At 40.7% G+C, this 24,784-nt stretch overlaps 1 protein-coding gene across 2 annotated transcripts in view; it reads left to right on the plus strand.

The window, feature by feature from the left end:
- Tek (TEK receptor tyrosine kinase) overlaps positions 1–24,784 on the plus strand; it is a 116,766-nt gene that overhangs the window by 62,301 nt on the left and 29,681 nt on the right. For both annotated transcript variants that reach the window (XM_021160928.2, XM_021160929.2), the window contains exons 7-12: positions 2,388–2,516; positions 4,885–5,036; positions 12,246–12,390; positions 12,689–12,844; positions 14,921–15,055; positions 22,452–22,739. In XM_021160928.2, the coding sequence (XP_021016587.1) occupies positions 2,388–2,516; positions 4,885–5,036; positions 12,246–12,390; positions 12,689–12,844; positions 14,921–15,055; positions 22,452–22,739 (1,005 nt within the window). The remainder of the gene's footprint in view (positions 1–2,387; positions 2,517–4,884; positions 5,037–12,245; positions 12,391–12,688; positions 12,845–14,920; positions 15,056–22,451; positions 22,740–24,784) is intronic.

The raw sequence follows: 24,784 nt of genomic DNA on the forward strand, positions 1-24,784 counted from the left end.
ATGGTATCCTTTGCCTTACTGAAGCTTTTCAGTTGATCTTAGAACCTGAGCCACTGGAATTCTGTTCACTGTCTCCTGTACCAATGTGTTCAAGGCTATTTCCCTCGTTCTCTTCTAGTAGACTCAGTGTATCTGGTTTTATGTTGAGGTCCTTGATCCACTCAGGCTTGAGCTTTGTGCAGGATGATAAATATGCATATATGTTCATTCTTCTACATGAAGACTGCCTGTTAGAACATTTGTTGAAGATGTTTTCTTTTTTCCATTGTATGGTTTTGACTTCTTTGTCAAAAAACCAAGTGCTCATAGTTGTGTAGGTTTATTTCTGGGTCTTTGATTCTATTCTATTGATCAACCCATCTGTTTCTATATTGAGAGGCAGGCAGGATTCCCAGTGGAGGGATAAAGATACCAACCCACCCACAAAACCTTTGACCCAAAATTTGTCTTGTCTACCAGAGGTGTAGGGACATAGATGGAGCACAGACTGAGGAAGTAGCCAACCAATGACTGACCCAAACTGAGACCCATCCCAGGGGCAAGAACCAATCCCTGATACTACCCATGATTCTCTGTTATGTTTACAGATAGGAAGCTAGCATAACTATCCTCTGAGAGGCTCCATTCAGCAGCTGACCAAAACAGGTACAGAGATCCACACCCAAACATTAGACAGAGCTCAGGGAATCTTGTATAAGAGTTGGAGGACAGATTGAGGGACCCAAGAGGACAGGGACTTCATGGAGAGAACAGTCATCTATTCTAGACCCTTGGGGGCAACCAGAGACTGAACCACCAACCAAAGAGTGAGCATGGGCTGTACCTAGGCCCCCTGCATATATGTAGCAGATGTGCGGCTTGGTCTTCAAGAAAATTCCCCAACAACTGGAGCAGGGCCTGACACTGGCTCCATTGCCTGCCTATGGATCCTGTTTTCTTAACTGGCTGCCTTGTCTGGTCTCAGTAGGAGAGTATATGCCGGGTCCTGCAATGACTTGATATGCCAGGGTGGGTTGGTACTGGGGCAGGGGTTCCCCTCTCACAGCAGAAGGAGAGAGGGAGGGACTGAATAAGGGGGGAGAAAGGGGGGCTAAAATCAGGATATAAAGTGAAGTGGAAAAAATCCTAAGGAACACAACTTAAGAAAGAAGGGGTTTGTTGGGCTCATAATTCAAGAGTACATTCCATTTGGTGGGGTCATCAGGATGCAGGAACTTGAAGCAACAGGTCACATGGCAGCCACAGTCAGAAAGCAGATAATAATGATGACTTTGTGCAGCTCACTTTCTCCTAGATACCAGCTCAGGGGATGAGGCCACCCACAATTAGTAGGTCTTTCTATCTGGTTTAACCTTATCAACATAATCCCTCACAAACATGCTCAGAGGATCATTTCCCAGGTGTTTTAGATTCCATCAAGTTGACAATTGAGATTAATAACCACTGCTGTTTTCCCATTGCAGATGTGTGTGGGGGGTGCTTATTTTGTTGCTGAAATGCCTCATTGTTGTGAATGTACTTTCTTTGGACATAATTCCTTAAAATTGATTTTAAAATCTTGCCTTCTTTTTTATAATTTTAGGACTTTGTAGTTAGTTGCCACTGAGTTTTTCTTTTCTTTTGTTCTTTTTAAAAAAAATTGAACATATTTATCTATCACTTCTTATGTTGAATAATTTGAAATTTTATCATGAATACCTAATATTATATTGTGGAGACTCTGGAGTATGATAAATTCCTTAGGAGGAATGCTCACTTTGTTTTGTTTTAATTTAGTAGACTCGAGCTACAGGCTATGACTCTTAGTCATCAGACCAAAATCTATTCAGGTTTTTTCATCTTTATCAGGGCCTCTCTGAGTAGGTTGAGCATGGTTGTGGTTCAAGGGTCAGCCAAAGATCTGAATCTTTTCCCAACTCAGTATTTCTAATTTCCTTTCTCTTTCCAGTGACTGGCTCTTTCCTTCAACCTGCCAAGCTAACGAGACAACAAATTTTCTTTTGAGTTCTATCCTCTCACATGGTGTCAATAATACCCAACACTTAACTCAAAAACTGAAAAATAAGAAACACATCATTCCTATCTTCCAAATTTCACTTCTCCTTTAAAAGCTCCCTGGCTTCCTCTGCCCACACACATCCTTCCCTGATTTCAAGTAGTCTTTTTTGGAATATTGTATTGTGAAATGTGTTCTAGTAGACAGTTACTGAATTCTCTAGAAACAAGATTAACTAAACTTTAAATCTCAGTAAATCTCACAAATGGCACACCATTGTATACAATTCAGCAAAGTTGATAGATAGTATGGAAGGAAACTAAAACTGGCCATCGAGAGCCTTAATTTTCTCTTTTCCTCTGTACTAAGTTTATGACATCTTTGTTTCCAGCATGCCCATCTGGTTACTACGGACCAGACTGTAAGCTCAGGTGTCACTGTACCAATGAAGAGAGATGTGATCGGTTCCAAGGATGCCTCTGCTCTCAAGGATGGCAAGGGCTGCAGTGTGAGAGAGAAGGTAAAGCAAGGTAACACTGTGGTCAGGGTCATGTTCAGCATGTCTGGAGAGAGCCCTACTGGTGTAATTCTTACCCTGGCATGCTAACATCCTCTAGCTATCTCTTACACACACACACACACACACACACACCAAAATAAAACAACAAATAGTGTTCTACTTCTTCCTAAGGCTCTGTAGTAGCTTCTTTTCTATTGCTGTGATATGACATCATGACCAAGACAACTTATAAAAGAAGATGTTTAATCTAGCTTAGGGTTCCAAAGGGTTAGAGTCTCTGATGGCAAAAGAAAGTCTTGGCTATAGATAGTTGGAGTAGCAGTTGAGAGCTATTGTCTTGATCCACAAGGAGGAGGCAGAGACAACAGGGTGGGGTGAACAGAAAGAGGAGAAAACACTGGAGATGTCTCAGAGGCTTTTAAAACCTCAAAGCCATTCCCAGTAACACATTTCCTCTGACATCTTCTAGCCACCCACACCAAACTGGACACCCCTCTCAGAGATCCCAACCTCTAATATAACTGATTCAGATGCCCTCTTCCTCTTTGAGTTGTTCCCCTCTCTTTAACTGAAATGTTTAAGAGACTTTCTAGGAAATGAGGACTAGAACACTAACTTCTAATCCTGACACTTCTAATCCTGACACTCCTGATCCTTCTCAAACAGTTTCACAACTCAGAGTCAACATCTGAGTCGATGGGGTTATTCTCATCCACACGAGCACAGGTGTCTCAGAGTACCCTCACTTCTGAATAAACCAAATGCCTGCTGAGATCTTCATAGACATACACATAAAAACACTGGAACACATAAAACACCCGTGCACATAAAAATATTAGACCTGAAGAGCATGTAATACAGTTTACAAGGGTCAATGTGATTTAGGAAGAAATACATTTCCAGTCCAGTCTTTGCTCAGAACAAGGCAGCTGGCTTAGCTTTCTGTCCTTTTGATGAAATAGCTGAGAAAGTCAACAAGATTGTCTATAGGAGAGATCACACAATGTAACAGGACACCAGAAAGATTGACGGACACGACTTATTCTTTTTAGGCTAATCTACTTTTGAGTGAACTACCTGCGCTCCTGTAAAGACTACATCAATTTTTTTCTGAGGGCATGACCCAATCACCTGACTGTCTGATATAGAGGTCTCATCTATGAAAGCCTCCACCACGTTAAAGGTCAAATTACCAGGACAGACACCTTTGAGAATACACTTAAACCAAAACCCAATGATGCTAACATCTCTGTATTTAGTTATGATCAGAAATTTCTTTTTTGGTTGAAGACCTTGTACTTTAATTAAAAGTCAGTTAATTCTCTACAGTACAGGTACTAGGCACATAAGTTCCTGACACCATGATTGCTTTTGTTAATACTGGGACATTTTTATCTTCGCTCAATATGGCAGCACCATTTTTTATTTGACTCTTGGCTAGAGATTGCTTTGAGAGAGTTTATCTTATGTCTGTGACATAATTGTGTATAATTTAAATCATTCCATTCCTATTATTTACACATCACTTACAGATTTCTCAACTAGTAAAAGATCTCATATACGTCCATGCTGAGGGCCATTTTGTTGATGAGAAACACTGTGTGGCTGTTTCCTGAGTTGAGGAACTTGATTATTGATTGATTGATTGATTGATTGATTGATTTTATAAATCACTTTAAAAAGCAAGACGGGGGTAGTGTGTGGCTATGATGATCATTTTATATTGAGGTTCTTCCTCAATTTTCAAGTCTACTGAGGAAACACAGCATCATGGCAGAAGACCATCCACTTTGGGTTCAGGAAGACCTGGGTTTGAATCTAGGTTTTGAGGCTCAGTCCCTTCTTTTGTAAAGTAGAGATATTAATAATATCCTCAAATTTATTAGGCAATGATAAATTAAAGTAGTTAAAAAGCTCTCACATAGAGTAGGTTTTAGTTTAGTCTCTTTTTCTGTTGCTATGATACGATATTCTGACAAAGGCAACTTAAAAGAGAAAGGGTTATTTTAACTCAGAGTTCAAGGTACTTCCCTATCATGGTGGGGAAGTCAAGGTTGCAGGATCTGAAGAAGATGGTCACATTGCAACCAGAGTCAAGACCCAGAGAGCAATGAATGCTAGTGCTCAGCTCATTGTCCCCTGCTCAGCCTCCCTAACAGGGAATGCCCCAAGTGTGTCTTCTCACACCAGATATCCCAATCAAGACAATCTCTTACATATATGTTCAAAACCCGATCTTCCACGTGATTGTAAATTTTGTAAAGTTAATGATTAATTTAACCATAGTGAGTGACTACTAGACTAGCTATTGCTTTTATGCTGAAGATTACACCGCATTGTTTTAATTTTTTTTTTTTTTCAAATCTAGGCAGGTCCAGGATGACTCCACAGATAGAGGATTTGCCAGATCACATTGAAGTAAACAGTGGAAAATTTAACCCCATCTGCAAAGCCTCTGGCTGGCCACTACCTACTAGTGAAGAAATGACCCTAGTGAAGCCAGATGGGACAGTGCTCCAGGTAAGAACTATTCTTCAGTCTATCTGCTTAGCACCATAAGATGGTTTTACTACGGCAGTCTGCCTCTGAAAGCTGGGTTTTACTCCAGGGCTTAACCCCTTCCTGGGTGGTATGTTGTCATCTTTGATAAGTGCCATGGTGCACTTATCAAACGCAGATACTGACTTGCTGCAGTCTCACTAATTTCCTCTGTATGGGCAGTGCTGTAATGATGGGTTGGGAATTTGCCATCAAAATGGGGTTTTCAGACCTGAGTGCCAAGGATAGCTCCTATCCTACAAGACTGTCCAACTGTGTGCACTGAACTATGTACAGGTCAGATGATGTAAGATCCTCACATTATCTCCTCTAAATCCCACATTAAGAAGAGCAAAGTGGTCTAGGGAACACACAGGGATCTTGAAACCCATGAATGAGTAACATACTGTGCTGTCTTGGCAAAGATTTTGTAACATATTGAGAAATATATGCTCATTCCAGACACTAGGTTTTTTTTTAATTGAAAATTATTTCTTTTATACAGTATATTCTGATCGTGGTTTCCCTCCCTTGTCTCCTCCCAGATCTTCTCAACTGCCTGCCCATCTAACTCCATGCCTTCTTTCTCTCTTTCTTTTTAGAAAAAAAAAACAGAAAAACAAAAAACCAGGCCAAAACAAACAAACCAAAATAATACAAAGCAAACACGAAGAAAAAAAAGAAAAAACATAAGAAACACATACCCACTCAGAGATACACACACATCCACAAAACTCATAAAAACACAAAATTGGAAACCATAATAGACTACCAAAAGACAAGTATGTAAACAACAACACTCCCAAAACAAACAAAAAATCCAAAGCATTATGAGCAAAATTTCAAAAAATTAAAAGTTTTGCTCATAATGCCTTGTTTAGGTAATTTTTGTCTTGGCCATTGTCTTGGGTAAGGTTTTATTGTTGTGAAGAGATAACAAAGACCAAGGCAACTCTTATAAAGGCAAACATTAAATTTGGGCTGGCTTATAGTTTCAGAGACTAAGTCTATTATCATCATGGTGGGAAGTGTGGCAGCCATAGTGCTGGAGGATCGAAGAGTTCTACATCTTGATCTGCAGGCAGCAGAAGTGAACTGTTCTCCAAAGGCAGCCAGGAAGAGACTCTGGATCACATTAGTCAGACTTGAGCATTCATATGAGACCACAAGGCCCTGTCTCCACAATGACATACTTCTTTTAACAAGGTTATGCCTCTTCCAATAAAGCAATGCCTTCTAATAGTGCTGCTTTCCATGGGCCAAACATATTTTAATTACCACAGTCATCTTCTGGACAAGGCTTCCCTATAGTGTAGTTTGTATACCCAGTGGGGCTCTACTAGAGAAAACTAATTTTTCCTTTGAAAGTAGTTGTCAATTGGAGATAGCTAGGATTAGGTGGTGTGTACGTCCCCTCTCAGCACTGGGACACAATCTGAATGTTCCAAGGTGTCTCATTCTCTGACCTGTTGTGAGTCTCTATATTTGTTCCTATCTGTTGTAGGAGGACCTGATATTGGCTAAGCGAAACACTGATTTATATGTATAGCAGAATGTTGTTAAGAGTCATTTTATTATTATGTTTCTTTAGCAGAGCAGTGGTTCTGATTTCCCCCTTGGTCTATGGCCTATTTAGTCTCGGGTTTTTGGCCATCTGAGCAGTGTTAGGCATGGGTTTCATCTCATGGAGTTGGGCCTTAAATCTAATCAGAGAGCGATTGGTTACTCTCCCGACTTTTGTGCCACTATTGTACTACCAGCATATCATGCAGATAGGTACCCATTGTAGGTTGAAGAATTTGTAGCTGGGTTGCCATTACCATTCTTCTCTGGTAGTATGCAGAGTATCTTTCTGTACCAGGGACACAAATCATTGAGGGGTGGAGGCCCTAGGTAGATGCCAGCTTGACTTTTCCGTATTCAGTGAGTAATGTAGGGGTTGTCTTCAGCCATAGGGCCTTATCAGTTTGTGGAGAGCAACAAATACTCATGGCAATAGCCTGGGTTGTTTGAGGGTTTCAATGAGACCCCTTTGGCCAATAATTTGATTAGATGTAACCTAATATGGGCACAGGCTGTTTCACTTGGTAGCAAGAGAGATCTATTTGGGCCTTTGTCTCCCCAATCAAACATTCTATTCAAATATTTTTCAAGTATTTCATGTATGATTTTCATAGTGCTATATGAGTTTGCACTTCCAACCAGCAATGGATGACTCTTCCCCTTACCCCATGTCTCCATCATAAGCTGTCAGTTGTTTGTGTGAGAATATCTAATAAGCTTCTACAGTTGTAGGCTTCTATGTGATCCCTAAAATGGCCCTTAGTTTTAGCTGTTCCCCTACCAATCCCCTACCGCCTCCTTCCTCTCCCTCTCCATTCCATTTAATCATCCTATTCCAATCCTTCCCATCTCTCCATAACTATATATGCTATATAGTATATCTGTGGTTATATGGCTCATAGCCTTCTTTGAGAGCTAATAGTCACAAATGAGAAAATGCATACCACATTTGCTTTTTTGGGTCTGGGTTATCTCTCACAGAATTATTCTTTTCTCTAGCTCCATCTATTTACCTGCAAATTCAATGATTTCTTTCTTTTTCTTTTCTTTTTTTTTTTTTTTTTTTTTGAGCCGAGTAATACTCATTGTGTAAATGTCCCACATTTTCCTTATACATTCTTCTATTGAGAGACATCTAGGCAGTTTCTAATTTCTGGCTATTTTGAAAACAGCAGCAATGAGCATGGATGAGAAAGTATCTCTGTAGTAGGATGAGATATTCTTTGGGTTTATGCCCAAGGGTGGTATAGCTGGATCTTGAAGTCGATCTATCCCCAGCTAACTGAGGACTCACCACCCTGATTTTCATAGTGCTATACAGGTCTGCATTTCCAACCAGCAGTAGACAAGTCTCCCCCTTACTCCACAATTCACCATCATAAGCTGTCTTTGATGGAGAAGACACACCTTAACTGTGGATGGTCCTTATCAAAAAATTCCTTTTCCATTCCCATGTGCTGAGTGTTTCCCCATAGTTCCCATTTAGGGTATGGTGAGATTGTGGTCTAGTCCTAGACTGTGAACACACAGTTTCCCTAGTGTCACTTACTGAAAAGACTGTCGTCGTTCCATTTCATATTTTTAGCGCTTAATTGCTGATTAGTTTGCTGTAGACATGGGGTCTGCTTCTCAGCTCTTTATTTTGTGCTTCTTAATCTCATGTCAATGCCACGCTGTTTTAATCACTAGAGTTTTGCAATATACACAGAAATTGTAATGACTCTTGCTTTTAGATTTTGTTCAGTTTTTCTTTGCTGTCAATTAATTAGTATATGTGTCATTCTGTGTGTATATGGGTATATGTGTACTGCATAGGTACAGGAACCCACAGAAGCCAAAAGAGGGTATCAAATCTCCTGGGACTAGAGTGACAAGTGATTGTGAGTGCTAGGCATGGAACCCACGTCGTTTGAAGGAACAATAAATGCTTTAACTTTGGAGCCATCTCTACAGATTCTTTGTGGTCTTATTATTATTGTGTGGGTTTTTCAAACATAAAGAGTTTTAGATATTAGGAGTTTCACTGGTGTTTTTATAGTGAGTACATTGTTTACTTTGGGTGGTATAAACCATTTTAACAGTGTTCATTCTACTTAATCATGAAGACAAGATATCTCTTCACATCTTTTACCAATATTTTATACTGTTTTTAGTATAACAAATTTTTACACCTAAGACTTCTAGTTCTATATAGAATAAGAATGGTAATTAAATGGGATACCCTTGTCTTGTTCCTAATTCTAATGGAAATAGTTTGTGCTTTTCCCTCATTTAGTATAATACCAACTATAATTTGTTATGGATAATTTTAATTTTTTCATATGTTTCTTCTATTCTAAATGAAGAGATGTTGGATTGTGTCAAAGGCGTTTTCTATATCTAGAGAGGTAGCTGCATAATTACTCTCCTCTAGTGCCTATTATCTATAATTTTCTTGTTTTGTTGTGTCTTTACATGGTTGAGGTATCAGTAGTTCTAGTTTGGTAAACAGAATCTGGTAACAGTTCTCCTTTGTCTATTTTATGGGACTCTTTGAAAAGCTCCAGTCTTAGTTACTCTTTGAAGGTTTGGCAAAATTTACCAGTGAATCCATCTGGGCCTGGTCTTTTTTAGATGGGAGACTGTTTATTATTATTATCATTATTATTATTGTTATTATTATTATTATTATTATAGTAGACATGCTTATTGTGTATCTGTTTAAGCTATTTCATCTTGGTTTAATTTTCATAGATTATATGCATCTAAATAGCCATATATTTCTTTTAAATTTTCTAAGTTAGTGGATGTCTTTATGTTCTCTTGCTGTGAAGAAACAACATGATCCCAGCAACTGTTAATGAAGAAAAAGTATGTAATTGGAGCTGGCTTACAGTTTTAGAAGTTTAGTCCATTCTCATTATGACAGAAAGCTTGGAGGGACACAAGAAGACATGGTGCTGAGATGTCTACATTCCATTGGAGTCCACAGGCAGTAGGAAGAGAAAGACTTTGGTTTTGATTTAGGCCTTTGAAAACTGCAAAGCCTACCTCCAATGATACACTTCCTCCAATAAGACCACACATCTTAATTCCTCTCAAATAGTACCACTCCCTGATTGCTAAGCATTCAAATATATGAGCCTATGGGGGCCATTCTTATTAAAATCCACAGTGAAATATATATTTTAAAGAAAGACCTAAAGATTTTCTTCATTTCTTTTGGTGTCTTTTGTAATGGTTCCTCTTTCATCTCTAATTTCATCTTCTTGAGTTCTCTCTTTTGGTTAATTTGATGCTCTATTTTGTTTACATTTTAAAGAGCCAATTCTTGTGTTTTTCATTCTCTGCATTTGTTGTTCTTTGTTTCTATTCATTGATTTCTCCTCTGATCTTAATGATTTCTTAGCATCTACTGACTTACAATCTGGTTTGTTTTTCCAGAGCTGTAAGGTGAATCATTAAGGTAGCGTCTGTCTTTTGTTGTGAGGTGGATTTCTTGTAAGCAAGAAAGAAGTGGTTCCTGCTTTCCCTTTTATAGTATCTACCAGTCCATGCCTTTTGAATGGAAAATTGAGACCATTGATATTCAGAGTTAATATTGAAAGGTGTGTATTGATTCATGCCATTTCACTTGACTTTGTAATGTTTGGTGGTTTTCTTCTTCTTTCTTGATTAGCTATTATTCTAGTATGAATTAAAGTCTTTCCCATGGCTATATAGATAGGTTTGTTTTCTCAACAGTATTCCTTGAGTATTCAGGAGTCATTCAAGTATTTTCTGTAAAGCTGGCTTAGTGGTTATAAGTTCCTTTACTCTATTTCTCATTGTCAAATGTTTTAAATTTTCTTTGAGGACAGATAGCTTTGCTGAGTGTAGTTTTCTGGGTTGGTGGTTGTTGTCTTTTGGGATTTGAAATACTTCAAGTCCTCGGTGCTTTTAAAGTTTCAGTTCAATATCTGCTGTTATACCAATAGACCCATTTTTTATATGGGACATGATGTTTCTCTCTTGCTTTCAATAATTTTTCTTTGTTCTGTGTATTTAGTGTGCCTAATTATAATAAGACAAGGAGGTTCTTTTATGGTCTGTTTCTCTGGTACCTAAATGACTCCTGTATCTGAATTGGCATGTCCTTTTCTAGCCCTAGGAAATTTTTCTGTTATAATGTATATATATTCTTTCTATGCCGTTAGAATGAAATTTTTGTTCCAAGCCTGTAACCCATAGATTTGGCCTTTTCAGAGTGTTATATGTCCATAGATTTGGCCTTTTCAGAATGTTATATGTATTGAAATTTCAAGTTTAGCTTCTTACTAATGTATTTTTGTCCTGTCCCTCCTCCTTGTATTCAGTTTTAGATATTCTGTACCTGGAGGCTATTTTTTCTTGAGCATTGGTCTCAGGATATGGGTGTTTGGGATCTGTCTAATGCTTAGTGTCACAATTGCTTGGCACTGAGCTCCAGGTAAGGTGCCATGCTCAGCTTCTTTCTTTGCTCTTCGGTTGATGGAATCTTGCTCCTTGCTATGGCCCAAAGGTCTCATGATGGAGATAGTTCTTAGCCAATAAAGACTCAACAATCTATCTTACAGAGTACATACTTGTGTAGTGGGGTAAGGCCATGAGGCGCTGCCCACCATTGAGTTTCACTGCGACATGCCTGATACTAGATAAGGTCTAAGACTTGGAGTTAATCTCTCTACCCTGCAATGGAAGGGAGGCATCTCTTTCCACACTATGCTCCTTGGAGTTGGGGGAACTCCAAGTAAGTTTACCTTCTTCCTTCTACAGTATACCTTTTCTTATTTTCATGGTAAAAGTCAGCACTGGATTCTCTCACTTGATTCCCTCAGCTCTCTCGAAGGCATTTTGGTGAGTGGATAGCTCTTTGGGTTTATTGCTCTGTGAAGAGACCATTGCTGGAACTTCTAATTCAGCTGTCATCTTGGTCTTCTGCTCATAACTGTTTAGCATTGTCTGTCCCATGTTTGTACAAAAGGCAACTGGATGGGTGAGGTTAAGTATCTGAGGAAGTAGACAAAAGTGTCCATGTGTCTTTTTTTTTTTTTTTTTTTTTTTTNNNNTTTCGAGACAGGGTTTCTCTGTATAGCCCTGGCTGTCCTGGAACTCACTTTGTAGACCAGGCTGGCCTTGAACTCAGAAATCCGCCTGCCTCTGCCTCTGCCTCCTGAGTGCTGGGATTAAAGGCGTGCGCCACCACGCCCGGCTCTCCATGTGTCTTTAGATCCATGTGTCTTTTCCCTTTGCCCTGTTCCTAACAGCCCCTCAAATATGCAGGAAGCTACTTTGTCCTTCCATTCTACCATATCAAAAAAAAAAAAAGGAAAAATTGCTACCCAGGGCAGTTTTAAAAGAATTAAACTCCTTGCTGGTAAGTGTTTATTTGACACTTTCAAACACAAATACAACAGCAGGATCTGGGAGGGCACCAGTCCAATACAAACTTTCAGGGCTGCTACAATAGCTTTGGAAATAAGCCAGTGATTATATTAGCATTGTACTTAGCTCCTCAGTCTCTCCTAGAAAACTTCCCACTAAACAATGAGCTGAAGTATGTGTTATGAGCCTTTGTGTATAAGTACCCCAAGAAATTCTAATAGTTTTTGGTGTGTTTGACTGTTCTAGCCAAATGACTTCAACTATACAGATCGTTTCTCAGTGGCCATATTCACTGTCAACCGAGTCTTACCTCCTGACTCAGGAGTCTGGGTCTGCAGTGTGAACACAGTGGCTGGGATGGTGGAAAAGCCTTTCAACATTTCTGTCAAAGGTAGGCTTCTTGCACTATAGCACAAAGGTAGGCTTCTTGCACTATAGCAAGGGCATTTTCTTGAAGCAGTGATGGGGTCTGCTGAGTCATGGCACAAATTTTAGATTTTATGCCTTCATGTAATCAACACCCACTGAAGGATTGTGCGAGAGGGCTCTTTTAAGGAATCATTTTAAAGCAGGGATAGCGGTGGGGAGACAGGCTTGAATCGAAACTCTCGGGAGAGCTAGCTACAAGATTAAACAATAGCACACCCCTAATGCTCAAGAATGACTCTAACTGCTAAACTTGCATTTAGTTCTTCCAGAGCCCCTGCATGCCCCAAATGTGATTGACACTGGACATAACTTTGCTATCATCAATATCAGCTCTGAGCCTTACTTTGGGGATGGACCCATCAAATCCAAGAAGCTTTTCTATAAACCTGTCAATCAGGCCTGGAAATACATCCAAGGTAAGGTTTGGATGCAAAAGGCACCAACTGGAAGTCTAGTACCAGAAAAAAGATGTCCCCTATATATCAAAGTCCCCTACCCTGATATATCAGCCCATGCTAATAGAAGGACATAAGAAAATTTTGGTACATGCAGAAGCCATGAAAGTTCTAGGAATGACTTGCTTAATAACACTGAGCACTCTGACACACAGACGTAGCCGTACATTGGGCTACCATCTATGTAGCATTTCTTCTCAGGCCTCTGAACTACCAGTCATGATTGTAGAACTCTACCACATCTGGCCATGGTGGAAAGTATGATTATACAATAGGAACAGGAAGGTCTAGGGCCATGATGGAAAGGCTGAGGTACTTAATCTGCCTGAATCTTGAGAGCAATTATTTCTTCTGTGTTAGACACACCCCACCCCGCCTTTTGTTTCTTACCTTGTCTCATTCTGAAGACACTGAACACAGAGGGTTTTATTTTAAAAAAAAAATTGACCCTGGAAAAATTTAGTCTGTGGAGACAGGATTGCACTTAGGGTAGGGAAGAGAGCGGGTATTGTGATGAGAGCTGCCAGCCCCTCCCAGCGGAGGAAAAATGCTGTAACTGAGACAAAAGATTGTGAATGTCATGAAAAAGGTAAATGTGTCTTAAAACATATATTAGCTGTATTTGCTGCGTGATAATGTAAAACTATAAGTTTTAAAGAGTAAGTTAAAAACAAATAGAGCATTGTCAACTGCTCATGCTCTTTTAAAGGGGCCACCTTGCCGACAGTCCCACCTTTGCCCTGCTAGTGGGCAATGTGGATTCTGCTACTCCCAATTTCATCAAATTATGCCTAGCTTCCCTAAATTATTTCCCCTAGACTTCCTTTGTTCTACCGTACGTAGAAATTTGTGAATATTATGAAAACTAAGGAAAAGGAGGCTTGGCTCGTGCAGGGGACCTGGGTTCAATCTCCAGCATCCCTGTGGTGGCTCAAATCGGTCCAAACTTTAGTCCCAGGGGATCTGACTTACTCTTTTGACCTCCACGGGCACCAGGCACCCACATTATATATTTATGTATACAGGTAAAACACACTCCCCTACATAAAAAACAAATAAACAAAGCTAAAAATAATATAAGAAAAATGGGCCTGACTTCATGATGCCGCTGAATTAGATACACAGAATAAAGTGACACTATCTATTACTGACCTCTTCATATTCCATTGTACATACAGCCCAAATTTAGTATCTCAAGGATCTAAGGTTAACTTCTGGCTTTTCTGTTTTAATATCAATAGTTGGGGCTTTTTTTTTTTTTTTTTTTTTTTTTTTGTAACATGGCCTTAATAATGAAGAGTAATCTAAGCACTGTTAAGCATAGCTCACTTCTTTTTGCCAGTTAACAACTTATAAGGTAAGTCAGAACTCGAACTTTGCAGTATCCATAGCTATAAAGACAGAGATGAAAAGATGGACAAAACAAATATTTAAGAGAAAAGCACATGCCTGTTATTGGTGGAGCAGGTTTTTAAGGGACTCCAGAGCTCTGCACTGTGGGAGTCTGACTGTTAGAGATCCATTGTCTGGTAACATTAAACAAAAACCTCTGGGCCTTTTGTCTCTAGACAACTAGATTGTAATCAGTGTATGTCCTTGAAAACAATGAAAATAACAAACATTTTATATTATGTTAATTGAGCCCCCAAGTATGGCATCCTATGAGGTAGATCTGTTAGGATTAATTTTTCAAATGAAAATGCAAAAGTGCTAGAGCAGAAATATATACCCAGGGACTAAAAATATAATGCTAATGTATATACCAAAACCTAAAAATATACGTGCTAATATATATACTAAGACCTAGAAATATGCATGCTAATGCATATACCCAAAACCTGGAAATACCTGTTCCAAGTCTTAATTTCTCTTACATTGGAAACTGTACATCCTTGAAGATGGAATTACCTCTTTATTTCACAGAGACACTGCTTTTTAAAAATTTAAAAATTTAGTTTGCACTGCAAAGGCAGCCACTCTGGTTTACAGAACATAACAGGATGCATGCTGAAGCTTTCGAACTTTCTCTCTTCCCAGTGACAAATGAGATTTTCACTCTCAACTACTTGGAGCCGCGGACTGACTACGAGCTGTGTGTGCAGCTGGCCCGTCCTGGAGAGGGTGGAGAAGGGCATCCTGGGCCTGTGAGACGATTCACAACAGCGTCTATCGGTCAGTTGAAGCCAACAGACATTTATTCCTGAGCTGGGTGGGAGGGGGAGGAAGAGGAAAGAGGAAGGAAGACCAGGAAGGGTGGTGTTGGGTGAGTGGGTGGGTGGGGATGGAGGTGGAAGGACTTTGCTGTGGAATGGCTGGGAAAGTGACAGGAAGACTCGATACTTCAAGCCAAACAGTTCCTTTATTTGGGCTGGACTGCTGGTCCGTCTCCCTGGGGGAGGGGGACTGTGGCCATTCAGGGGGACAGGGGAGGAAGCAGATGAGCCTTCAGGAAGGCAAGGACATCCCTGAGATTTACTTAGCAGCCACTGTGTTGAACCTTGACTTCTGTATATCAGCCCCACCCCCCAGCTTCCTGTTTCCATTCCATGGGGCCACTCCAGGTTTCTGCCACAAATATGCTTCAGAAATTCAAGTTTATTTATTTTTTAAAAAATAATTTCTATTTTTCAAAGTAATTTGTGCCCATAGTTCAAACATCAAATAGAAGGAAAGGCTTTTGTCTGAAGAACAGTCCTCCTCAGCTCCACCCCTCCTCCTCCCCCAGCCGTACTTCCTATCAGCAACGGTTTCTATGTAAAGCTATTTCTTTCAGGGTTTACCTTCTTGTTGCTAAGTCAGTGGTTTGGACATATCAGAACCACCAGAAGAGTTTATTAAAATAAGTTGTTGGACTTTATTCCCAGAATTTTTTTTTTTGTTTTTTGTTTTTCGAGACAGGGTTTCTCTGTGTAGCCTTGGCTGTCCTGGAACTCACTTTGTAGACCAGGCTGGCCTCGAACTCAGAAATCTGCCTGTCTCTGCCTCCCGAGTGCTGGGATTAAAGGCGTGTGCCACCACGCCCGGCCAGAATTTTTTAAAAATATTTTTTATTATTTTGTGTGTATGTCACTCCCCTGACCTCCTGCATGTATACATGTGTGTACAAGTCATTCATGCAGTGTCTGTGGACGTCAGAGAGGGTTTCAGAGCCCCCTGGACTAGAATTATAGCCTGTTGTGAACCATCATATGGGTCTGGAGATCAAGCCTGGGTCCTTTAGAACAGAAGCCTTAAGCCCTGAGCCATCTCTCCAGCCCCATCTGCACTGAACCTTTGACCCAATAGGTTTGAAGCAAGGCTATGGTTCAACAATTATGGTTTCTAATACATTCCCCAGAGATGGTTAATGCTGCTGCTGGCCTTGGTCCACATGGTTTAGATAATATGTATAGAAGCATCATTCTCTGTTTCTTTCTATCCTTCCTGTATTTTTCTCTTTCTTTCTTTCTTTCTTTCTTTCTTTCTTTCTTTCTTTCTTTCTTTCTTTCTTTCTTTCTCTTTCTTTCTTTCTTTCTCTTTCTTTCTTTCTTTCTCTCTCTCTCTCTCTCTCTCTCTTTCTTCTTCTTCTTCTTTCTTCTTTCTCCCTCCCTTCCTTTCTTTTTTCTTCCTTCCTTCCTTTCTCTCCTTCTTTCTTTCTTTCTTTCTCTTTCTTTCTTTCTTTCTTTCTTTCTTTCTTTCTTTTCTTTCTTTCTTTCTTTCTTTTCTTTCTTTCTTTTCTTTCTCTCTTTCATTCTTCCTTTCTTGTTATTTTGTTTTGTTTTTGTGGCTTTGTGGGTTTATTTTTTATTTTTATTTGTTATTGTTTTGTTTTGTTTGTTTGTTTTAGATGAGGCTTTACTCTACAGTCCAGGCTGGCCCAGAATTCACAATATAGCTCACCCTGACCTCTATCTGTCATAATTCTTATGCTTCAGCCTCTGGAGTACTGATTTACATGTATGAGTAATGCCTCATAGAATATTGATTTACTGGTGGTGTTCAGTGGCCTCGCATTGTGTAAGTAGAGGAGTTCTCAATTTGTGCAGACTCCTCGATGCTAACCTGGCTTCCAGCTCTCTGCCACTCAGTGCCCTCCTCTGAAATAGTAGAGTGACCTTTATGACATTTTCCTCTGGTCCTTTGAGTTGTTCAGTGTGTTTAGTCACCCTGCTACTATCTCCTGATGAGTGTTTTATAGTTGCAAGTTCTTGTGTGTTCTGTAGCCAGTCACAACTGTTTAGGTGTCCTTGTCACTTGGACCAATTTCCAAGACAACAACTTAGGGAGGAAAGGTGTGCTCTGGTTCATGGTTTCAGATGGTTTGATCCATGGTCCTTCAGCTCTGTCTGTGTGGGCAGGACATACTGGTGGAGGGAGCTTGTAGCAAAGGGATCTTCTTCTCTTTATGGTAGACACGAAGAGCAGGATAGAGGAAAGGACCAGGTACCAAAACAACCACTAAGTACCCAACCACCACTAAGGACCCACATCCAATAAGTTAATCATCTCCCTAAGTTTTGCTTCTCTAGAATGTCTAAAAGATGAACGGCCCTCTAAGAGCCAAGTCTCTAGTATATGAGCTCTTCAGGGGACAGTTTGTATCCAAACTATACTAGCTTCCAAACACAGAAGCCGTAAGCTCTAAGTCCCAAAGCTCTTATTGCTCTAGCCCCTTAAGACAGAAGTTCATTGCCCAGGGCTTAAAGTACCAATGCCTAGCAGCTAAGTTACAGTTCTTGGGCTTTGGTTGTTTGGTTCCTAGATGCTTTATCTTAATGGCTCTCTTGGGCCTTTCTGATGCTGGGGTTTGTAGTCCTTGCAAGCATGACTCTCACCCCACCCCACCCCCTACCCGGCTCCTTAGATCCTCTTTCATTTGTACAGTCCCAGGATTCCTGCTATCTCATACTTTCTTAATACTTCCACTGTCTCTCTACACTTCATGTGGACTCTGACCTCCATTTCTCTGTAAACTCTCTAATTGCTTCTAGGGTGACAGTAAGATATGGCAACCCATCACAATAAAAATTAGCATAAACTCCACAGAGAGAATAAAAGTTTCTGGGATTTGAGAGGAAGGGGTACCTGCTCTGTCATCGCTCTGCACTCAGAGGCGGTGCATGCCCCCATAGGTCAGGACTGGATCAAGAGAGGAAGGTCACAACTGACTCACATGGAAATTATTCATGGCCAGAACATAAAACACTCCACAGACCAGAAGCACCGCCATCAGTCCTCAGAATACATTCCAGCCAGGATGCATTTAGAGGCCTCATGGAATATTTCCGAGTCCTCCAGGGGTCGGTGGAAAGGGAATCTCAAGCTCCTCCTTTCCCACCAGTTGAATCTTGCTGATGCTTGCTGTTTTAATTCATCTGGCACTTGTACTGTTTACATTTTAATTGATGTGGGAAGGCCATGGAGGCCAGGAGAGGGGAAGAGAACATATTCTGAGATCCTTTGCAGAAAAAAGAAAAGCCAAAGCTGGGTAACTATACCCTGTCATTTTAATTCTTTCAAACCTTATTTTTTTGTCCTTTCTTTTTTTTAATTTAATTTTATTTATAATTCATTTTTTACAACTCCATAATCCATTCCCCGTCCTTCCCCTCCCAACCTCTGACTGCTCCATATCCCACACCTCTTCCCCACCACACCCTGTCTCCACATGGATGCCTCCACCCCATCTGACCTCTAAACTCCCTGGGGCCAACAGTCTCTTGAGGGTTAGGTGTATCATCTCTGAATGAACACAGACCTGGAAATTCTCTACTATATGTGTGTTGGGGACCTCATATCAGCTGGTGTATGCTGTCTGTTTGGTGGTCCAGTGTTTGAAAGATCTTGGGAGTCCAGATTAATTAAGACTGCTGATCCTCCTATAGGATCGCCCTTCTTCTCAAGTTCTTTCAGACTTCCCTAATTCAACAACAGAGGTCAGCTTCTTCTGTCCATTGGTTGGGTGCAAATATCTGCATCTGACTCTTTCAGCTGCTTGTTGGGTCTTTTGGAGGGCAGTCATGATAGATCCCTTTTTGTGGGATAGCTTCAGTAATAGTGTAAGGTCTTGGAGCCTCCCCTTGAACTGGATCCCACTTTGGGCCTGTCGCTGGACCTTCTTTTCTTCAGGCTTTTCTCCATTTCTTTCAGACAAAAACAATTATGGGTCAGAGGTGTGACTGTGGGATGGCAACCCCATCCCTCACTTGATGTCCTGTCTTCCTGCTGGTGGTGGGCTCTACAAGTTCCCTCCCTGTGAGTCCTGAGAATCTCTCATATCCCAGGTCTTTGGTATACTCTGGGGGATCCCCCCAATCTCCCATTTCCTGAGGTTGCCTGTATACATTTTTTCTGCAGGCCCTCAGGGCTTCAGTCCTTTTCCCTCACCCAATACCAGATCACGTACTCCCTCCCCATCAACTTTCCCTCCCAAGTCCCTCCCTCCCTCACCATTTATGATTGCTTTCTTCTCTCTCTCAAGTGGAACTGAGGCATCCTCACTTGGGCACTTCAGCTTGTTGAGCCTTTGTTTTTTGTTTTTGTTTTTTGCTAATATTCACTTATTAGTGAGTACATACCACGCACGTTCTTTTGAGTCTGGGTTATCTCACTCAGGATGATATATTCTAGTTCCATCCATTTGCCTGCAAAACTCAGGATGTCCTCATTCTTAATAGCTGAGTAGTATTCTATTGTGTAAATTAATCACATTTTCTGTATCCATTCTTCTGTTGTGGGATAGCTAGATTGTTTTCCAGCTATCACAAATAAGTCTGCTATGAACATAGTGGAACATGTGCCCCTGTGGCATGGTGGACCATCTTTTGGGTATATTCCCAAGAGTGGTATAGCTGGGTCTTCAATTTTCAATTTTCTGAGTAACCTCCAGATCGATTTCAAACCTTATTTTAATGATGGTTCTTAAATGCTTTAACCTCCTTTGTAGCCCACCACCCACTAGAGGTAGTGGAAAAGAAAGGATATGGAGAAAGTAGACCTGTTTAGAAAGGTTATTTGGAGCAATTCCTGTCTGTGTTGTCTAGAAATTGGCAGTTCAGTTCACAGGTTAGCAAGCAGCAGCAACTTGATCCACTTGCAAACACCTCACAGATACACCAGCAGTCCAGTTCAGTAAAGTCAGGTGAGCAACAGCAGTGACACAACCTAGCAGAGACAGCCAGGCCTCAACCTTGTCTTGAGTCAGCAGGAGGAACCAGGAGGAACACCAGGAGATGTCTTGGCTGTGCCTCTCTCAGTGAAGCAAAGATCAGTGAAGACATGAGACCCACAAGTGTTGCATAGCTGGCCATACCAGCTAGCCTAGCTCTCTCTCCATCACTTTGTGGAGTCCCATTTACATCTTCCAAACATCATGTGTCCTCAGCCCAGGTCTTACCTCAGCACATGCATCTGATAGGCCCGTGGAACAGGCAAGAAACTGCAGCACACCACCAAAGGCTTTTTGGTGATTTTCTCTCTGTAGTGTCCTGACAAATGCAGCTCAATTATGCAAGACCAGGTGAACCAATACATGCATGTTGTTAGCAAAGAATCCTTCATCACATCCTTCTCTCTCCTGCTTCAATGAAACATTCCTTCATGTGTTTGCCCCAGCAAAACACGATCCAACTGACTTTCCAAAGAACCCTTAAGTTTCCACTTCAGTGTCCCAAAAGGGAGGCTAGAGTAGAGATGGCTGCATTTGAAGTTCCTCTTGTTACCCAGATCAAAAAGTGAGGAATTTTACAAGTGGTTTTTCTGACACTCACCTGAGTTCTCTTCATAAGCTGTCTACATATCTACCATGGGTGGCTTATGCTGGGATTCAAACTCTAAAGGCTAGCAAAAGGGATAGACCTCACCTCTCTGCATTTTCCTAGATTGTAGTGATAGAGCCATAAGAAGACCTTTAGCAAAATACCAGGCAAATGTTTGCCCAACTGCTCATCCTCATTGGTTTACAAACAATTAGAGGTGGGTAGACTTGCAGGACACCTTTTTCCCCCTTTAGCTAAGAATTTAAAGTCTTTTTCAAATTCTAGGTGTTTTGGGGTTTTTTTGTTTGTTTGTTTGTTTGGTTGGTTTTTTTTTTTTTTTTGGTTATTTTTCGAGACAGGGTTTCTGTGTAGTCCTGGCTGTCCTGGAACTCACTCTGTGGACCAGGCTGGCCTCAAAGCAGAAATTCACCTGCCTCTGCCTCTCAAGGGCTGGGATTAAAGGCATGCGCCACCACCACCCGGCTATTTTTTTAATGTCATACTCTATATAAAGTGTTGGAAGGTTGTTTTTATACCCTTTAAATATGAGTTCTATTAGACCATGTTGCATGTAAGACTCTCATACCGCATGTGCACTGTCTAATTGTTCGTGAACTATGAGCACCATTTGTAAAACATTGTCATGATCTAAAATGTTCTCACACTCTACAGATAAGTTTCACCTCTAGTGGTGATAAAGCCACCATCCTGAGATCAGGAAAGAAGGCTGTTTTTTCCATGCTTTGAAAGGACTTTCTATCTGGAACTTATCAATCAATTTCTGTCATTAATTGCAATTAATAAAATAGAAATATTCTTCCTTTGTTTATTGACACGGGCTGGGAAAGGAAAGGTGGGAAGGAACAAATATTGGCAGAGTTCCTAAGACTTCCCAAGCCCTCTCAGCCCATTTTCTCGTCTATTCTTCTGTGTCTGGAAGATCAGTCTAGTTGTGCCATTTTACAGGTTATAAATTTGCCCAGATTACAAACTAGAAGTGAGATGTCCCTATCTCTCTAATTTAAAAATCCCATATTATTTCTTTTGGCAATTTTTCTGGCACACTAGGTTCCTGAGTAACTGTGGCCAGACAACAGGTGTTTCTAGCTGATCCTGCACTGTGGGAGCTAGGGCTGGCCCCTTACCATAGCAGTTGTGATATCTGGAAATCGCCTTGCTGACAGTTAAAGCTGGAAAACGTCTTCCTCAAAATGGTATTGAAATAAAACCCACTGTGTTCATTTCCATCAGCCCCTCTACTTTCCTTTTTCAATTGTAGGCTTGACTTTGAGGAAGCTCCCATTAGAGTTTTTACCCATAATACTATAAACATTTTTATTGAGCTCTTCTAATTTGTTGATGGTAGTCCTTGGGATGGCTCTATAATTTCATTAAAGGATGAAGGCTTGCCCTCCTTTAGCCCTTTACTCCTGTAAGGAATGTCTGCAAGCACAAATATTTTCATCTTCCTTTGGAATATTTCTTTCCTCGGGATAAATCCTTTGTAGTCAGGTGTTAAGGCCAAAGAACATAGACATTTTAAAGGCTCTTGAAAAAGTCACTCATGTTGCCTCAGGGAGGTTGTATTCCTATGTTAAAACTCCCCAGTGCATATTAAAAATTGCTTTGAAGAGTTGCTGTTTTGTTATGAGGGGAAGATCAGGGGAAGTATCATGGCTGCTTGCTTACGGTTTTGTTTTTGTTTTGTTTTGTTTTGGGCTTGTGAGTGTTTTATCTTATTCTAAAAGTGGAGATCATTCTGTGCAGCTGCCCTCTGGAGCTGTCATTACTTCTGTCCAACATGACAATAAACATCTTCTGGTCACTCCTAGGACTCCCTCCTCCAAGAGGTCTCAGTCTCCTGCCAAAAAGCCAGACAGCTCTAAATTTGACTTGGCAACCGATATTTACAAACTCAGAAGATGAATTTTATGTGGAAGTTGAGAGGCGATCCCTGCAAACAACAAGTGATCAGCAGAACATCAAAGTGCCTGGGAACCTGACCTCGGTGCTACTGAGCAACTTAGTCCCCAGGGAGCAGTACACAGTCCGAGCTAGAGTCAACACCAAGGCGCAGGGGGAGTGGAGTGAAGAACTCAGGGCCTGGACCCTTAGTGACAGTAAGTAACTTGGGCTGCCCCACCTCACCCACATTTGCCCACAACTTCCATTCAAGTCCTTAGAGTTCATAAGGACTGGAGGCTAATTAGTGTCCACATAGTCATCTTAATGTCCTACAGTATTACACTGGAAGGGCCCATTGGGCTTTGGGCAAGACCATGATACAATCTATTCTTGCTATGGACTTGTTTATTAGTAACAAGAATAATAAAGTTTGTTAGGGCTTAAACTGTTATAGGATAGCTTTTAAGGATTATCATTATTACATATCTACAATGGGTGCTGACTGATGGATGAGTCTTCCCAATCTTATAAACAAAAAAATCTGCTTTGGAAATTTTTCATATTCAGATTTACTATTTATGAGAGCAGTAAGAACCTCTTTTCTTTAAAAATGTTTTGTGTCTAAGCCTTTCTAGATTTAGAGTGGTTATTAGAAGCTGCAGGTTCACTGTAATACTGAAACTTGCCTGTCTTGCTCAGTGAGTTTTACTTGCTATGTGGAATGGGGACTATTTGCAATCTGAAGCCATGGAATGACGGGCTAGAGTTACCTTTTGGACACACTACCTGCCACGGGGTCCTCCTCAGCCCCAAAGTCAAGGTTGTCTGCTGCAGCTGTTTCTGTTTGCTCAGTCCATGTAGGAGAAACAGCTCCAGAGTCCCCCAGTAATACTTTCTTATACCAGTGACTCATGGAAATCTGAACTCTTTTGCCAGTGTTTGGGGACTGGAGTTACCACAGTTGATAGATGCCATGTGGATACTGGAAGTTAAATGCAGATCTTCCAGAGGACTAACCAGCGCTCTTAGCTACTAAGCCATCTCTCCACTCCCGTAAGAGTTATTTTAGATAGCACACAAAATAGTGGGCTTCATTATGACATCTGCATGCATATATATTATGTTCCTTGCTATATTTGTCCCCATCACTGCAGGACTTGGCCCCTCCTCCACATCTACCCTTGCTAGTTTCTTTCCTTCCCATGTTGCTACCCTTCTCATTTCATGTCATATATGCATGCATACATACATCTTCATGTTTAAACCTAGACACTATATAGGAAAGAAAACAGAAAGTATTTGTCAGTCTGACCATATTTGATTCACCCACCCACCTTCCCAAAAGTGTTATAATTTTATCCTTCTTCACAACTACTTCATTTTCTTTAACCATTTTTCTGCTGATGGATCTAGGCTATTGTGAGTATTGTGGCTATTGTGACAGCCACAAACGTAGTGTGCAGATTCATGCCTTGTGAGGATTAACATAGCTGTATTACATGGTAGTTACTTTTCTACTCTTTTACTTTTTGCTTTTGTGTATGGCAGAGGCCCATTCTGGACCTCAGACTGCCTTGAAACCACTCCTTAGCCCAGTTTGCCCTCAAACCAATGATGATCCTCTTGTCCCAGCCTCCTAAGTGCTGGAATTATGGGAACGAATCACCACACCCAGCTTAGATGACAGTACTAATTGAGATTCTGTTTTACAACCCCCATCCTGATTTCCATAATTGCTGTACAGATTTGTGCTCCAGCTCCCAGGGGAAAGGATCACGCTTTCTCCTTATCCCCACATAACCTGTCATTTGTTTTCCTAATGGCAGTCATTCTGCTAACTGAGGTGAGGGACAATCCCCACACAGCTTTTATCTGCATTTCCCTGATGGCTAGGGATGCTGAACATATTTTCAAAACTTCACTGGCCGTTTGAATTTCTTCTTTTGAGAAGTGCCTGCACATCTCATGAACCTCCTTACTGAATGGGGATTTGAGGTTTCCAGATCAGGTTCATTAGCCTTCTTCCTGATTAGGTATTTGAGGGTTTTTAATGCTTAATGTTTTGAATTCTTTACAGATGTGGACATCAATCGACTGTCAGATGTTTAACTGGCAAAGATTTTTCTCCCATTTCTTAAGCTGTGTCTTCTTCATCTTTCTGATTGTTTCCTTCACTCTGCAGAAGCTTTTAAATTCCATACAATCTTTCTCTTTTTTTTCTCTTTCTTTCTTTCTTTCTTTCTTTCTTTCTTTCTTTCTT

Source organism: Mus caroli, chromosome 4 (assembly GCF_900094665.2).
Source record: "Mus caroli chromosome 4, CAROLI_EIJ_v1.1, whole genome shotgun sequence".
Lineage (NCBI taxonomy): Eukaryota > Metazoa > Chordata > Mammalia > Rodentia > Muridae > Mus > Mus caroli.